Source organism: Lissotriton helveticus, chromosome 9 (assembly GCF_964261635.1).
Source record: "Lissotriton helveticus chromosome 9, aLisHel1.1, whole genome shotgun sequence".
Classification (NCBI taxonomy): domain Eukaryota; kingdom Metazoa; phylum Chordata; class Amphibia; order Caudata; family Salamandridae; genus Lissotriton; species Lissotriton helveticus.
In genome coordinates this window covers 1224900318-1224918081 of record NC_136070.1, presented here as the reverse complement: position 1 = coordinate 1224918081, position 17764 = coordinate 1224900318, and the positions used below count along the sequence as shown (strand labels likewise).

General features: G+C 48.3%; 1 protein-coding gene across 2 annotated transcripts in view; it reads right to left on the bottom strand.

The window, feature by feature from the left end:
- GRIP2 (glutamate receptor interacting protein 2) overlaps positions 1-17764 on the bottom strand; it is a 476068-nt gene that overhangs the window by 54161 nt on the left and 404143 nt on the right. For both annotated transcript variants that reach the window (XM_078661710.1, XM_078661711.1), the window contains exons 16-17: positions 14812-14957; positions 12432-12576 (exon numbers count right to left, since the gene is read on the bottom strand). In XM_078661710.1, coding sequence (XP_078517836.1) covers positions 12432-12576; positions 14812-14957 — 291 coding nt within the window. The remainder of the gene's footprint in view (positions 1-12431; positions 12577-14811; positions 14958-17764) is intronic.

Here is a 17764-nt window from a genome sequence, read left to right as displayed (position 1 = left end):
TGGAGGGGAATGGGGAGGCCACCTCTAGAGGCATGGAGGGGAATGGGGAGGCCACCCCTAGAGGGATGGAGGGGAATGGGGAGGCCACCCCTAGAGACATGGAGGGGAATGGGGAGTCCCACCTCTAGAAACGTGGAGGGGAATGGGGGAGGCCACCTCTAGAGACATGGTGGTGAATGGGGAGTCCCACCTCTAGAGGCATGGAGGGAAATGGGGAGGCCACCTCTAGAGACATGGTGGTGAATGGGGAGTCCCACCTCTAGAGACATGGAGGGGAATGGGGAGGCCACCTCTAGAGACATGGAGGGGAATGGGGAGGCCACCTCTAGAGACATGGTGGTGAATGGGGAGGCCACCTCTAGAGACATGGAGGGGAATGGGGAGGCCACCTCTAGAGACATGGAGGGGAATGGGGAGGCCACCTCTAGAGACATGGAGGGGAATGGGGAGGCCACCTCTAGAGACATGGAGGGGAATGGGGAGACCACCTCTAGAGACATGGAGGGGAATGGGGAGACCACCTCTAGAGACATGGAGGGGAATGGGGAGGCCACCTCTAGAGACATGGAGGTGAATGGGGAGGCCACCTCTAGAGACATGGTGGTGAATGGGGAGGCCACCTCTAGAGACATGGAGGGGAATGGGGAGGCCACCTCTAGAGGCATGGAGGGGAATGGGGAGGCCACCTCTAGAGACATGGAGGGGAATGGGGAGGCCACCTCTAGAGACATGGAGGGGAATGGGGAGGCCACCTCTAGAGACATGGTGGTGAATGGGGAGGCCACCTCTAGAGACATGGAGGGGAATGGGGAGGCCACCTCTAGAAACATGGAGGGGAATGGGGAGACCACCTCTAGAGGCATGGAGGGGAATGGGGAGGCCACCTCTAGAGACATGGAGGGGAATGGGGAGGTCACCTCTAGAGGCATGGAGGGGAATGGGGAGGCCACCTCTAGAGAGATGAATGGGGAGGTCACCTCTAGAGACATGGAGGGGAATTGGGAGGCCACCTCTAGAGGCATGGAGGGGAATGGGGAGGCCACCTCTAGAGACATGGTGGTGAATGGGGAGGCCACCTCTAGAGACATGGAGGCCAATGGGGAGGCCACCTCTAGAGACATGAAGGGGAATGGGGAGGCCACCTCTAGAGACATGGAGGGGAATGGGGGAGGCCACCTCTAGAGACATGGTGGTGAATGGGGAGGCCACCTCTAGAGACATGAAGGGGAATGGCGAGGCCACCTCTAGAGACATGGTGGTGAATGGGGGAGGCCACCTCTAGAGACATGGAGGGGAATGGCGAGGCCACCTCTAGAGACATGGAGGGGAATGGGGAGGCCACCTCTAGAGACATGGAGGGGAATGGGGGAGGCCACCTCTAGAGACATGGAGGGGAATGGCGAGGCCACCTCTAGAGACATGGTGGTGAATGGGGAGGCCACCTCTAGAGACATGGAGGGGAATGGGGAGGCCACCTCTAGAGGCATGGAGGGGAATGGGGAGGCCACCTCTAGAGACATGGAGGGGAATGGGGAGGCCACCTCTAGAGGCATGGAGGGGAATGGGGAGGCCACCTCTAGAGGCATGGAGGGGAATAGGGGAGGCCACCTCTAGAGGCATGGAGGGGAATGGGGAGGCCACCTCTAGAGGCATGGAGGGGAATGGGGGAGGCCACCTCTAGAGACATGGAGGGGAATGGGGAGGCCACCTCTAGAGACATGGAGGGGAATGGGGAGGCCACCTCTAGAGACATGGAGGGGAATGGGGAGGCCACCTCTAGAGACATGGAGGGGAATGGGGAGGCCACCTCTAGAGACATGGAGGGGAATGGGGAGACCACCTCTAGAGACATGGAGGGGAATGGGGAGGCCACCTCTAGAGACATGGAGGGGAATGGGGGAGGCCACCTCTAGAGACATGGTGGTGAATGGGGAGGCCACCTCTAGAGACATGAAGGGGAATGGCGAGGCCACCTCTAGAGACATGGAGGGGAATGGGGAGGCATCTCTAGAAACATGGAGGGGAATGGGGAGGCCACCTCTAGAGACATGGTGGTGAATGGGGAGGCCACCTCTAGAGACATGGTGGTGAATGGGGGAGGCCACCTCTAGAGACATGGAAGGGAATGGGGAGGCCACCTCTAGAGACATGGTGGTGAATGGGGGAGGCCACCTCTAGAGACATGGAGGGCAATGGGGAGGCCACCTCTAGAGACATGGTGGTGAATGGGGGAGGCCACCTCTAGAGACATGGAGGGGAAAGGGGAGGCCACCTCTAGAGGCATGGAGGGGAATGGGGAGGCCACCTCTAGAGACATGGAGGGGAATGGGGAGGCCACCTCTAGAGGCATGGAGGGGAATGGGGAGGCCACCTCTAGAGGCATGGAGGGGAATGGGGAGGCCACCTCTAGAGACATGGAGGGGAATGGGGAGGCCACCTCTAGAGACATGGAGGGGAATGGGGAGGCCACCTCTAGAGACATGGAGGGGAATGGGGAGGCCACCTCTAGAGACATGGTGTTGAATGGGGAGGCCACCTCTAGAGACATGGAGGGGAATGGGGAGGCCACCTCTAGAAACATGGAGGGGAATGGGGGAGGCCACCTCTAGAGGCATGGAGGGGAATGGGGAGGCCACCTCTAGAGACATGGTGGTGAATGGGGAGGCCACCTCTAGAGACATGGAGGGGAATGGGGAGGCCACCTCTAGAAACATGGAGGGGAATGGGGAGGCCACCTCTAGAGACATGGAGGGGAATGGGGAGGCCACCTCTAGAGACATGGTGGTGAATGGGGAGGCCACCTCTAGAGACATGGAGGGGAATGGGGAGGCCACCTCTAGAAACATGGAGGGGAATGGGGGAGGCCACCTCTAGAGACAGAGAAGAATGGGGAGGCCACCTCTAGAGGCATGGAGGGGAATGGGGAGGCCACCTCTAGAGACATGGAGGGGAATGGGGAGGCCACCTCTAGAGACATGGAGGGGAATGGGGAGGCCACCTCTAGAGACATGGAGGGGAATGGGGAGGCCACCTCTAGAGACATGGTGGTGAATGGGGAGGCCACCTCTAGAGACATGGAGGGGAATGGGGAGGCCACCTCTAGAAACATGGAGGGGAATGGGGAGACCACCTCTAGAGGCATGGAGGGGAATGGGGAGGCCACCTCTAGAGACATGGAGGGGAATGGGGAGGCCACCTCTAGAGACATGGTGGTGAAGGGGGGAGGCCACCTCTAGAGACATGGAGGGGAATGGGGAGGCCACCTCTAGAGGCATGGAGGGGAATGGGGAGGCCACCTCTAGAGACATGGAGGGGAATGGGGAGGCCACCTCTAGAGACATGGAGGGGAATGGGGAGGCCACCTCTAGAGACATGGTGGTGAATGGGGAGGCCACCTCTAGAGACATGGAGGGGAATGGGGAGGCCACCTCTAGAAACATGGAGGGGAATGGGGGAGGCCACCTCTAGAGACATAGAGAAGAATGGGGAGGCCACCTCTAGAGGCATGGAGGGGAATGGGGAGGCCACCTCTAGAGACATGGAGGGGAATGGGGAGGCCACCTCTAGAGACATGGAGGGGAATGGGGAGGCCACCTCTAGAGACATGGTGGTGAATGGGGAGGCCACCTCTAGAGACATGGAGGGGAATGGGGAGGCCACCTCTAGAGACATGGAGGGGAATGGGGAGGCCACCTCTAGAAACATGGAGGGGAATGGGGAGACCACCTCTAGAGGCATGGAGGGGAATGGGGAGGCCACCTCTAGAGACATGGAGGGGAATGGGGAGGCCACCTCTAGAGACATGGTGGTGAAGGGGGGAGGCCACCTCTAGAGACATGGAGGGGAATGGGGATGCCACCTCTAGAGACATGGTGGTGAATGGGGGAGGCCACCTCTAGAGACAGAGAAGAATGGGGAGGCCACCTCTAGAGACATAGAGAAGAATGGGGAGGCCACCTCTAGAGACATGGAGGGGAATGGGGAGGCCACCTCTAGAGACAAGGTGGTGAAGGGGGGAGGCCACCTCTAGAGACATGGAGGGGAATGGGGAGGCCACCTCTAGAGACATGGTGGTGAATGGGGGAGGCCACCTCTAGAGACATAGAGAAGAATGGGGAGGCCACCTCTAGAGGCATGGAGGGGAATGGGGAGGCCACCTCTAGAGACATGGAGGGGAATGGGGAGGCCACCTCTAGAGACATGGAGGGGAATGGGGAGGCCACCTCTAGAGGCATGGAGGGGAATGGGGAGGCCACCTCTAGAGACATGGAGGGGAATGGGGGAGGCCACCTCTAGAGACACGGAGGGGAATGGGGAGGCCACCTCTAGAGACATGGTGGTGAATGGGGGAGGCCACCTCTAGAGACACGGAGGGGAATGGCGAGGCCACCTCTAGAGACATGGAGGGGAATGGGGAGGCCACCTCTAGAGACATGGAGGGGAATGGGGAGGCCACCTCTAGAGACATGGTGGTGAATGGGGGAGGCCACCTCTAGAGGCATGGAGGGGAATGGGGAGGCCACCTCTAGAGACATGGAGGGGAATGGGGAGGCCACCTCTAGAGACATGGAGGGGAATGAGGAGGCCACCTCTAGAGACATGGAGGGGAATGGGGAGGCCACCTCTAGAGACATGGTGGTGAAGGGGGGAGGCCACCTCTAGAGACATGGAGGGGAATGGGGATGCCACCTCTAGAGACATGGTGGTGAATGGGGGAGGCCACCTCTAGAGACATAGAGAGGAATGGGGAGGCCACCTCTAGAGACATAGAGAAGAATGGGGAGGCCACCTCTAGAGACATGGAGGGGAATGGGGAGGCCACCTCTAGAGACATGGAGGGGAATGGGGAGGCCACCTCTAGAGACATGGTGGTGAATGGCGAGGCCACCTCTAGAGACATGGTGGTGAATGGGGAGGCCACCTCTAGAGACATGGAGGGGAATGGGGAGGCCACCTCTAGAGACATGGAGGGGAATGGGGAGGCCACCTCTAGAGACATGGAGGGGAATGGGGAGGCCACCTCTAGAGACATGGAGGGGAATGGGGAGGCCACCTCTAGAGACATGGTGGTGAATGGCGAGGCCACCTCTAGAGACATGTAGGGGAATGGGGAGGCCACCTCTAGAGACATGGTGGTGAATGGCGAGGCCACCTCTAGAGACATGGTGGTGAATGGGGGAGGCCACCTCTAGAGACATGGTGGTGAATGGGGGAGGCCACCTCTAGAGACAGAGAAGAATGGGGAGGCCACCTCTAGAGACATAGAGAAGAATGGGGAGGCCACCTCTAGAGACATGGAGGGGAATGGGGAGGCCACCTCTAGAGACATGGTGGTGAATGGGGAGGCCACCTCTAGAGACATGAAGGGGAATGGCGAGGCCACCTCTAGAGACATGGTGGTGAATGGGGAGGCCACCTCTAGAGACATGGTGGTGAATGGGGGAGGCCACCCATGAATGAAGTGCCTGCAAAGAGGAAGCAGGCAAAAGGATCTTAGAATAAATGGTGATGAATATTAGTGGCCCTATTCATAGTTGACTGCGAATGCAGTGGTTTGCGATTACAGACAGATCCCACTGATCGGAAGCAATCTTGTTCTAATGGAGGAGACGCCCCTGCAGTCTTCCACCGACTGGTGTGGTGCGGCTGGAGGAGGGAGAGGGAGCCACTGTTTGTTAGGGGTGGCTGACTTAGCATTGGGACTGCTACCTCTGGCATTTATGTTGTTTTATCCTTCCCAAGTTAAACCCGGCGAGGGTGCCGGTTGGTACTGCTGCCTCTGGTAGGAGAAAGATGCCTCAGGGAGGTGGTTTTGGAGCCCCCTCTATAGCAGGAACTTCTAAAGGACCCCTCCCCCCATGGAAAAGGTGTCTAGAGGGATCCCATTGCCTTTTATGTGGCGTTTGTGTCCTTTTTTAAATCTTTTCTACCATCTCCTCAACCTACGGTCCAAAGAAGTACTCCCCATCGAAGGACTGGCAACAAGGAGATGTTGTATCTCTGGTTTGAAACCAGATACACACAGTCAGGCAGGTCTATGAATCAGAGCACTAGAATTAATGCCCAGCAGTGCGGTGTCAGCAGCATCTTGGGCACAACAAATGTTGGTGTTAGATATAAGCTTCCCTTCCGAGACAAGCTTGTGTTCCTGCTTTCTGTACTAAGCTGGGAGACAGGAGGAGGACTTCCATCTCATCCCAGTCAGCACGATCATAGCGCGAGAGTATGACAATGGAGTTGGTTTGTGGATTGGATAGTGATGAGCTTGCCTGCTGCATCAATTTTTCTACTCTCTGACACAAGGGCAACACTGAAGCCCTGTGCATTAGCGTGTTTTTGCATTGTACGTACCACCAGGGCATAAGGTGGTAGTTGGCCCCAAATGTACGGAGTGTCAGAGGTTGAATCCCTGTTTTTTTAACCAAATCTGGGCTGTTACCGCTGTAGTCTTCACAGTGTGTTGAAAGGTATCAGATGCTCAGACGCAGATCTCAAATTGCCTTCAAGCAGGTTGAGATATTGCACCAACCTTTGGGTAGAGGAGTTTGGTCAGCGAAGAAGTTCTCATCCTCCCGATCATTGTGAAGCTCTACCTCGTGGAAGACTCTGCTATACTGATAACTTCATGGTACAAGGTGGTGCCATTGATAGGCGGCAGCTTTGCAGGGTAGAGGTCTTGATTTGTGACTGCGGGTGGGTTGATGGTGTAATCATTCCATGGGTCATCCCCTGTCCACAGGTCAAACATTAACTCCCATGGATCCAGGGGATACGCTAGGCTATCCCCCCCCACAAGAGGAGCATGGAGATCCCTCTGGAGAGTATGACTGAGGAATCAATGTTGGAGGAAGTGGTGGTGGTAGAGGAGGAGGAGGAGGTGGTGGTAAAAGAGGGGGAGGAGGTAGATGAGAAGCTGGAGGATGGTCAGGTGCAAGGTGCCAAGGTGGTACTGGGCTATTGCCCCTGTCCCAATGTTTCCTGAGCTTCAGTGGAGCAGGGGGTTCCTATGTAAGTTCCTCTTCAAAGGTGAGCTATTTATGGGACGGAAAGTCATGTTCCTTCGAAGGCGGAATTGTAATAATTCTTTCTGTTTGAGGGTGGATGGGGAGACACCGCTGCTTAGCATCGAGATCCTCCTGGAGCCAAAGCAGGAAGGGTTTCTCCCACTCCTCCAAACCCACCAACAATGGGGATTCGGTCGTTGAATGTTGCAATGCAGATGAAGATTTTTGGACATTGTGTGTCGAGCGGTTCTTCAGAGCTGAAGACATCTTGGGAGCCAAAGCAGGATTCAGTGGCAGCTTCGAAGGTACCACAGGCCATGGTTGAACCAGTTAAACTCCTGTGGTTGGCTCAGACTCGGGTCTGATGCCTTTGTTTGATGCCAACCATGGCCTCCCGGAAATGGCAGACCATAAGTCTGGGCGCAGCTTCGGGGCTCGATGCCGGATCCTCTTGAGGGTGGTGCTCAGCCTGTTGGGTGTGGAAGTGGAGGGGGGTATGGCACTCACAGTGGACCTCTTCTGTTGAGCGAGTTCCCTTTGCCCCAGAGTTGGTGTGAGAGCTCAGTTCCAGGCTAAAGCAGAGGACCTGTTGGCCCAAAGTCTCTGGCAGGGGCTCCCCCTCGTCATCCTGATTCCTGAAGAGATCAGGGGTGTGCCACAGTATGTCACACTAGGTGCCAATCTTGACAAAGGAATGTCATTGTGGATCTGAAGGTAAGTCAGGTGGCGCAGGAAGCCTCATCGTGGTCCAGTGACATGATGAGTCATCCTGGGACATGACCAAGAGGATCTGCATTCTGTCTGAAAGAGGCCAAGGAGAAGGACACATTCCCAGATGAGGGCCCCAGAAGGAACTCGGATGGCAAAGTTGAGTGATTAAACAAAGTTGCAGAAGACTGATTCAATTGGATTGAGGTGGAAGGACTGGGAGATATCAGGGCCGAACAGCAGAGGGAGCTGTCCCAGACCTTGGTGGAAGAAAGAATCTAACAATGGAGCCGATACCCAAGTGCAATACCAGCAATAAGTGGAGTCACCATACCTTGTGATTCAACGAGTTCTTTCTAAGAAAAACAAGTAGCTCAACTCTAGATGGCAGGAGTATGCACCGCATGTGTATTTACAGCTACACATGCCATGAACAAACATATTTCAAAGTGCCACCAACTCTTAAATTGCCACCTTGACCCAGGCTGCATTTTAATCGCTTTCCCCATCATCCTGTCGGTTCCTCAGTCAGGTATAATGGGAGGTAAGAGGAAAAAGTGTGCTAAAAAAGCGGTATTTAAAGCCACAATTTTACTGCACTTTTTCCCCACCTTGCACTCTTAAAAAAAAAAAAAAAAAGCTTTATTTTGGGCAGAGCTATTCTTTGCTGGTGTTGACATGGTTTAAATAGGAGAAAAAATGAGGAGGCTAAATGCACCTTTCCCTCACATTTTCCCTGCTTTTTTCACACTTCAGCTGTGTATAAATGAGACAGCAGGTGTTATTTTTTAGGTGGGGGGGTTGTAAAGAAATTGAAGACATGTATATTAGCACAAATGGATGTTACAACTTAGGTACCTCAATGGTGTAAACTGAACATGTATTCAACATTTTGGTGTTTTGTTCTTTTTAGCTTACAGTCCATTCTTCACAGTACCCCATGCACACTTCCAGGGTCCTCAAAGAGGAGAAACTGATAGTTCGGAAGACATTAATGCGACACTAAGACAATGGCTTGCATGACAGAAGTGGAGATGGCAGAAGGTTAAGGCAGATGAACCTCTCAATATTTAAGCCGACACAACCTTGAACAGGGCAATGGCACATTAGCGTTGGGCAAGCAAGGAGAACGCCGTAAGCTGGTGGTCCTCGCGCCCCATCAAACCTACAGTTTCCCCACTTGCCAGAGTCAGGCAAACTGTGGTGTACTGTCGGTGGACTGTCCGAGGTCCTATTGAGGGCAGGGACAACAGTCGCTCATTTTCCCTGTCCGTTTCCGCCACGTGCGGCACGGTGGAAATTGAGGGGAAAATGTAAAATGGCTTCCACACAGAAAAGATCTCCACGACTGTCGGGCCATGTACTTTTTGTTCAGAAAAACATAATTCTGCTTTGGAAGTTTATTTTTTCTGAACAAAAAAAGTTTGCCAAGCGGATGCTCTAAAGACAGTGCCCGGCCAGCAAACTTTACTACTTTGATGCAAACTGCCATGGTGGAAGGTCCCTTCATAGCACATAGATCCTCAGCGGGCACCCGGGGACATCAAATTACAGTGGTACAAACTCTAAGATTGGCACAGGTCAGGACCTCCGCCCTCCTGACAGGGCAGGCATAAATAAGGCCATGAATCCCCAAGTAATCTTAGCAACTGACTACTGAGTGGGTAAAAGGAGATCATGTAAGTTAATTTTCTTAACGTATATGGAGTTGGAAAGGTAAGCCATAAGGGTCATCTGAGGGGATACGGTTGGTTGGTTGTTGCTCTCATTTCTAGGGAGCACATGCCAGGGCATTTGGCATCTTAAAGCAAGTATACTTTTTTAGTGAAACACTTGAGATATTCAGTTCATAGGAGTAACAAAGTTACTGATTCATGTTTGTTAGTTACAGCACTACTTGGTCATGGCGCCATGGATTGGAGAAAGATTAAAACTGGTAAGTACACTAACTAGTAAGTTGGCATGGAGTTGTATTCTCCCATGTGTCTCCTATAGTTTTAATGACTGGCGTGATCTACAGAGAGACTCCTGCCCTTTCCTATACACAACTACAATAGTATTAGTTGACTGAAAAAATGCATGAGTTTAGTACTCAAGACTTAACTAGTAGAAAAACAGCAAATCTACTGAAATCTTAAATTAGAGGCTGATGGACATCACCACCAAGGATTACAGTCTCAGAGTATTTTTCATGGCAATAGTCAGACTACAACAGAAACAAGCAAGCAAGACAATACCTCCTCCACAAAGAAGATGACAACACCAACGAAGATAAAATAATTCCAGCACACATCCTCCACTAGCAAGACTACTGTACCACCACAAACAAGATATTTCCACCAAGGACCACGATCAATATACTACCACCAACAACCACAAGAGAAACAGTACTACAGCCACCAAGCACAACCACAAGAATCACAAGAATCCTACTGCTACCAAGCACAACAACTATGACAAGCAAAATTATCCTGGCACAAGTAAAAAGGCATGACAAGCCACCAAATGCAATAAAAGATGGCTGTCACATGCAAGAAGATGTTAAAATGTATTAATGGTGGCTGGGAATGTGGGTGCACAGAACTTAAAATTAATCAGTATGAGAAGTCGATGTACAATTCAGTCCGTACAACAAAAGTCCATATCTCATTTAGTGCTCTGGAGGATGAAGAGACGCCTAATCTTCCTCTACCAGGCGAAATCCGAACCAAATGATCTTCTCAGAGCACACCAAAAATGTAGGCGTTGAGGTTGTGGTATCAACAGTTCTTTATTCCAATATTCAGTTCTGCCCTTATACTTGGACTTTCTACTTGCCAACACGTGTTTCGTCTATAAGCTGTAGGCGTAACAGCAGACTTCAGCAGGGCTAGACATGTATATGACGCTTAATCTTATAGTGCATGTGAGCAAAATCTGTACAATGTAAACATTCCAATGATCAGGAGCGAGAACATATTTGCCATTAAAGTGTTGTGATATCTGGTATAGTGATTGGGTGCCTGCTTGTGATGCGGGTGAAAAGGACGGTGATCCTGCTGAGTAACACATCTGTGGCATGCTGCCACCACAAACAACATGACAACACCAATGACCCTAAGATAATTTCAACACACACACACACTACTAGCTAGACTACTGTGCCACCACAAACAAGATGATATTTCCACCAATGACCACGAACAAGATACTACCATCAACAACTAAAAACGAAACGGTACTACTGCCACAAATCACAACCACAACAACCACCACCACCACAAGAAAAGGATACTATTGCCACCAAGCATAACAAAAACTACCACAAGCAAAATGATCCTGACACAAGTAAAACGGCATGGCAAGCCACCAAGTGCAATAGAGTACACATGAAAGAAGATAATGCCAAACAAATCAATGCCTTCATTATAGGCAGCTCAACAACACAACAAAAACGACTGGACCAGAATACAGAATAGCTGAAATGGGGCTAGATATTTGCAATCTGTTAACTAGGTCTTATAACCACTGGAAAATAACGGAATTTTAGTTTGTGCAGCGCTGGGGCTATTACTCTTCGGGTGTGTTCAATTTCATATTTGTGTCCAGTTTGAAAACCATGTATGAACAGATTGCTACAAGTACTGGCTGTTAGAATTCAAGCAAATTTCTTGTATTTTCTAATGTTAATATTTATACAATTATTTTCCATCATATTTAATAGGGAATGCTTGGTCTAAGTGAGCATTTGATATTTCTATAGTATGCAACTAGCCAAAAGGAAGCGGAGGCTAAGCGCTGAACAAGGTCAAATACAAGCATGCAGTCAGTGGATGCTAGGAGAGGGAGCTGAACTGATAATGCATTGTGACACTGTGATATAGTGTTCTTTAAAGAGGTGAGCCATCAACTCCTTCCTAAATTGGAGCAGTGTTGGAGTGGTCGGTGGATTTCATGCGAGTTGAATCTACCGGTTATTCTCCCGTTAGGAGTTTGTGACGGAATAGCATTGCATTGTAGGATCATCCAGTTAAACTGAGGTAACATTTATTCAGATATTATTTTGTACTACTGGATGAGCAGGCTCTATTGCTAGTTATTTCGCCTTGCTAAGGTAAGTCAATATACCACTTTATTTTACACCCTTTAAACGAAGGTATAGATTTCATCTAGGCTCAAGGAGTGGTTTACCATCAATTGTAGATATACTGCAAATATTAATTTTTTTAAACTAATCCAGCATCAAAAAAATATGATTGCAATTTCACAATGGCTAGCACATGACACAGGCCCGGAAAAACTGTTTGTTTTACAGGTGCATGGAACACTTAACTAAGTAAAGGGACAATCCCAACCCCCATAGTTTCCTTTAGATAAAGGGACTGGCCAACCATTAATGCTTGCAAGTACAGCAGTGTATTGTATACCTGTAGACTACCTGCATGACTAAGCATTTAATGGACCATATTTACACTCATAAGCATGCCTTTTTGCGCAAGGGTCCCAATAAAAACTACCCCCAATTTTTGTCGCCAGTGAATAGAAGATACACCAGTAAGTGACAAACAAAAATACACATAGTTTTCCAAACAAGAAAATTTAAGAAATTAAATAATGGACGTATCATACAAGAACAGTGCAAATGTCTGGTCATCCAGCATTTCAAAGAATATTGAAATACAGACATCTTTTTTTCCTCAGTTATCTTCTTATGGAAACTTAGAAGTCACCCACACTCACCGCTCGGCCAGCCCTCTCTTGGTCAATCCTGAAATTACTATGGGATCAAATGGCTCCTCTGTGCCAGAGATGGTAATCCCCAATGGACCACCGTAGCGCTTCAGCTCTACCGTGTAGATAATGGCGCCTGTGATCTCTTGTTCATCTGATGAAGGAAACAAGAGACATCTTCAGAAAAAACAAAGGAGGAACAGACTCAAGTACAGTAGGGATACATATATGATCTTATCAGATCTTCAATAGGATGTTATATTTTTCAGTCCAGGTTATGATCAAATATCAGGATGGATTCCGGCAATATTTACATAAAAAATATGCTTCCTAACCAATGACTGAGACTAACTATATTCTAATAGCACAGATTGAAATCCCCAAAGAAAGGGGATGCATTAGATCTTTCTACATTCATTAAAACTGGAGCTCTTTCGTCTACCTTTATTAGGATAAGCGATTGTTCATTTCAAGCTTAGGGGACTCCCAGGACAGTCCTTTTCAAACATTCAAGACCACTGAGATGACGTCATGTTGGAGTACTATCAAACACTCCTCTATTCTTGCGATGTATTAAGTAACCTATAACTTCGGAGTGTCCTCATATGCTACTCTTTCTCGCACTTTGTAAAAATCTTTGTTAATAGCCACCACATAGAGGCACAAGCAGTTTAAAGAACTTTCCGGTTAGTAGTATCAGGGAGCCTGAGTAGTCAGGCTGACCTGCCGATTGACTGCAAGGGACGTGAATTTACATCTTCTAACCGAATACAAATAACTACTAGGAAAGGACCATTTTTCCCTCCATTTCGCAGACTACTTACACCGAACGCCCTCAGGAAGCCCCAGGCCAGTCAGCCGATGTAAGGGGGCGAAACACGTGTTTGCTACAAAATGTTCTCACCAGGCTAGGATACCCGACAATAATAAATTGGATTTTACTCCAGGATCTTTTGATTACTATCCTTACTCGTGCCGACATCTTCACTATTTCTCAATTTGTGGCAGGTTGTAACCCTAATTTTAAAATCACTTGTACTTGTAAAGCGAGGTTTTATTTTATTTGTACTTAAAAAATAAATATGAGACAACATTCACATTTTTGAAGGGCGAGTGTCTTTAAAGCTTTGGTGTTTAACGTTCCTTTCTTATGAACGTGTACAAACTGGTTTAGAATTCAGAGGGTGTAGCCAAAAGATGCTTTTACTATATGAAGCGAAAATAGACACACACATTTATATTTAAACTTACGTATCTCCAATTGGAGTGTACTTCAGAATTTCCATCGTGTGCTACTCCTGATATTACAAAAAGCCACTAGGAAATTATGTCTGAGTATTGATTGACACACTAAGTCAAGCTGGGTTAGGGATGGAAAAATGCAGAAAATAAGTAATGCTACTTATATTTAATAACTTTTAGGCTATATTACTGGACTAATGGAAGGGAGCTTATTAAGTAAGCGCACATGAGACTATGCTTGCCTTGAGAATTGATGAGCCGAGAATATTGAAACAAAAGCGATAAGTGCAACGTGAAAGAGAAAAAAATGAGACCATATAAACGGAAAGAAATAAAAAAAGGAAAGAAATATGAAATAAAGCAAAATTGAGGAAATTAGAGGGGCAACTGAAGGGAAGGGTCGATGAGAAGGCAGTAACAAGTCCAGAGAGGGGAGGAGAGTCAAGCCAAGAGTTGGGGGAGGTGTAAAGACTTGAGGATGTGGATGAATTGTTGGGCAGGGGACCGGAGGACCAGCCAAGATTAGGGTGCTCAGCCAAAGGGGGAGGGTAGTGGGGAAGCAAAGAACACTCATGATGCAAGTCAAAAGTAGGTGGTGAAAAGACAGGGGGCAGAACTCCTGGGGTGGGGGCAAAAAGAGGGTGGCTACCATAAGCAAGAGTGAATTTCATTGCATCGCTAAAGCATTTCTGGCATTGTTCTTCAGAATAAATTAATATGGTACAGAAGTATGGCATTACATTGAATACAGAGAGATTCATATTTAGGAGTGGAAGAGGGAAAACAACAAAGAGAAAAATTGGAAAGAAGTTAAAAAAAATATATATAATTGAAGAAAGGAGCCACTATGGTGCAAGAAAAAGTGGATGAAACCAATATCCCGATATAAACAAATATCTATTGAACTGTTTCTGCAAACGAAATAAGGTGTATTGAATGTGCTGTAAATACTGTGGAAGGGATATCCTTGCTGTACACAATAGCGTCATTAATACAAGAACCTAAATTCCGCAGAGTGCATTGCCAAGTATTTAAAAGAAAAACACATTTCATTATCTGATTCAGCCAGTGCATGCTCCAGAGCATTTATTAGCAGAGGCGTCAAGTGCTGACGCGAGGTGGATCAGACGGTGCTCACAGGTCCTACCAGAGTTATCTTCATCCTTCCTGATCTTCAGCTTCACCAGGTCTTCGCACTGCCGGAGAATCTGCACAGCGTCTTCCATTGAGCAGTTGTCAAGTCGGATATTATCAATGGCCAACAGCTTGTCCCCGGGCTCCAAAGTGCCAGTTCTGTGGGGAGAAGAACATTTACATCCTGTAAGAAGGCGAGAGATTCTGACAACTCGGTCAATAGCATTCAGGTTTGTTTCCCAGTAGACAAAGATTCATCAGCCAAGACTCGGTCGATAGCATTCAAGCTCATCTCCCAGTAGACCAAGACGCGTCATCCGTCCAGGGCCACTATCTGTTCATGCAGAACTACCTGGAAATACAACACGGAACAGGTGAAGCAACCCAAGCCATGCAGTGTTAAATGATTTATATGGATCCTTATGCGAACAGGAATCTTTAGGAGGGGGTTATTTAAATCCTTACATTATGATGGGACTTCAAGCTTGCCGATGCCACCTGATCTGTGCTAAATAGCTACATGAGCACCACATTGCTTAAGATGTCAGACAATGGAAACTGCATTCACAACGCGGGCTAAACCACGCATGCCAATACAACGTAAGCGGAAGAACGCTTTCCTTAACCACACACATGCTTTTACCATGCATGTGTGTGGTAAAGGCAGTTAGCGGTCTAGCATTGGAGCAAGTGGGCGGTAGGGTGTTGGAGACTTCCTGCGGATGCTAAGTGCAAGGTATTGTTTTTAATCCCTGTTCCGCAGATCCATGAAAATAGCAACAGGAAATAAAAGTAATCAGTTCTATGACTCTTTAGCTTCTGTCGTTTCCACTATTTAAATCCATCCGCACACCAGCAAGAAATAGGACTCACCTGTAGATTTGTTGCCCACCCTATGATATCACTGGGGGGAAAGTGATGCAAGAGTCATTACCACTAACTCTGGCATCTAGACACAAATTGGGAAAAACCCCAGTCAAACTAGAACACTGTTCAGGCTAAAAGCTGGCAAACACCAGAAGCATACCTAATTCTAACTGCTCAGTGTTCAGATTGGCTAATAACAGGGGCTACAAAACAGACACAGAGGAGGCAAACTTCAACACACTACTCTTAGCTGTTCCTAAAAGGTGTACCTGCCATTCAGAGTGATAGCACGAGCCTCTACAAGATTTTTAAGTACAGCTCCCATAAAGCGAGGTGAGGCCTTAGGGTGCCAACTAATTCTGCCAATAATGACTGCAAAAGACCTAAAAAAATGCTTAAAAGTGTATGGAGAGTGCCCTCGTTGGCAAATTTCCGTGTTTCCTGGAGCACTGAAAATTCCTATACTATTCTTGATCACTTTAGAACCATGTTTAGTTGGAGACAGTCATTGCAGGTTGAACCAACCAGAACTCGCCTTTTGGGACCAGCACTTCTTTCCCCTTCAGACTTTCACCCAGAACAAGTAATCGAAAACCACAAAAGGGGGAGGAGAAGGAGAAACACTGAAAAACAGTGACAGCAAAGATTAAAAAAATCTGAAAGAATGAGCTAAAAGGGATAGGGAGTGTCAGGTGGTGAATGAAAGAAGCATGAGGTGGAATCAAAACTGCAGCGGTGTTACTCGGCACTTTGACCTTTGATAGCGCCAGCTGCAGGCTTATGAGCAAACCATTGGGCCCCAGCACTTATTCATTTACAAATTACGCCCTGCTTAGAAACTATTATGGTAATTTATGTTTAAGGTACTCATTAGGAAGAGTATGTTGGGGGTCGGGAGTATCAGTATTTCAATGTATAAAAATACACACTATGGCCAAAAAAAACAATGAATGAATGCATGCTCCAATGTGTAATGGGGAGTTATGGAAAACAAGGGTACCCCGTTGTGCGAACTAGGGGTTGAAGTACATGTAAAAGAGACAATGGTTCAGGGGTGGCCTAATAGGTCCAGGTGAGAGTAAGGAATTATTTGATCTAGAAACTAAATCAAGAGGGCGAAGGATAAGTAGGGCAACACGTGTAGTTTTAATCACATTTAAAAAAAAGCCAATTTATGAAGATACGTTCAGGTGCTCACATAAGTGACAAGGTGTGTAACGTGACTGAGTGGAAGTGAAAAATATACGAAATATCACATAAACAACAAAAAGAAATCCACAGAGAATATATACAATGAGGGGATTTTCATTGGGGGTCAACAACGTTTCGATCTTTACTTAGTTAAGATCATCATCAGGACAGGGTGAGCAGTCTGAAATATTTGGTGAAGCTGGCTTGTCAGTGACGGACTTAATCCAGGTTGCCAACCTGGATTAAGTCAGTCACTGACAAGCCAGCTTCACCGAGAGAGATTGATTCTCCCGCCACACGGGACTTCCATTACCCACCCTGATTCACCCTTGGATCGGAGTCCTGATCTCTGCCGACGGGACATCCATTACTTACCCTGATTTACCCAGCCTTCAGGCATCCCATTGACACGGATCACTCATAATCCTCGCGCGAACACCGCCAGATGTGTCTACCAGCACTGTTGACCACTCAACCCAGTCCTGAAGAAGATCCCAATTTATGAGGATCGAAACGCCATCGACCACTCAGCGCAATCCTAGGCGCAACATACAATGTGGTTCATCTAAACTACAGCCAGCCCAAGGTAGAACAATACACCACAATTCCCTGGAACCATATTGTTGCTTCGACTCACTGTATATATTTATGCACCAGTCACCTTGCGCCGTCTATGCTGATCACATTGTCACTTGCGTCGCCACCGTGTATATCACTTGCACCATTCGAGCACCAAGTACAATTAGGTTTGTATTATTTGTTTAACTACAGTGCTGCTACAACTGTAACTTGTCCATTTCTTGTTTTGGATAAATATGCCATGAGCACATTTATAACTACTAAAGAGTCTCCTTATTTCCTTTCTGATAATGTTTGTAACATATCCTTTTTAACGGTCTTAAAATAAT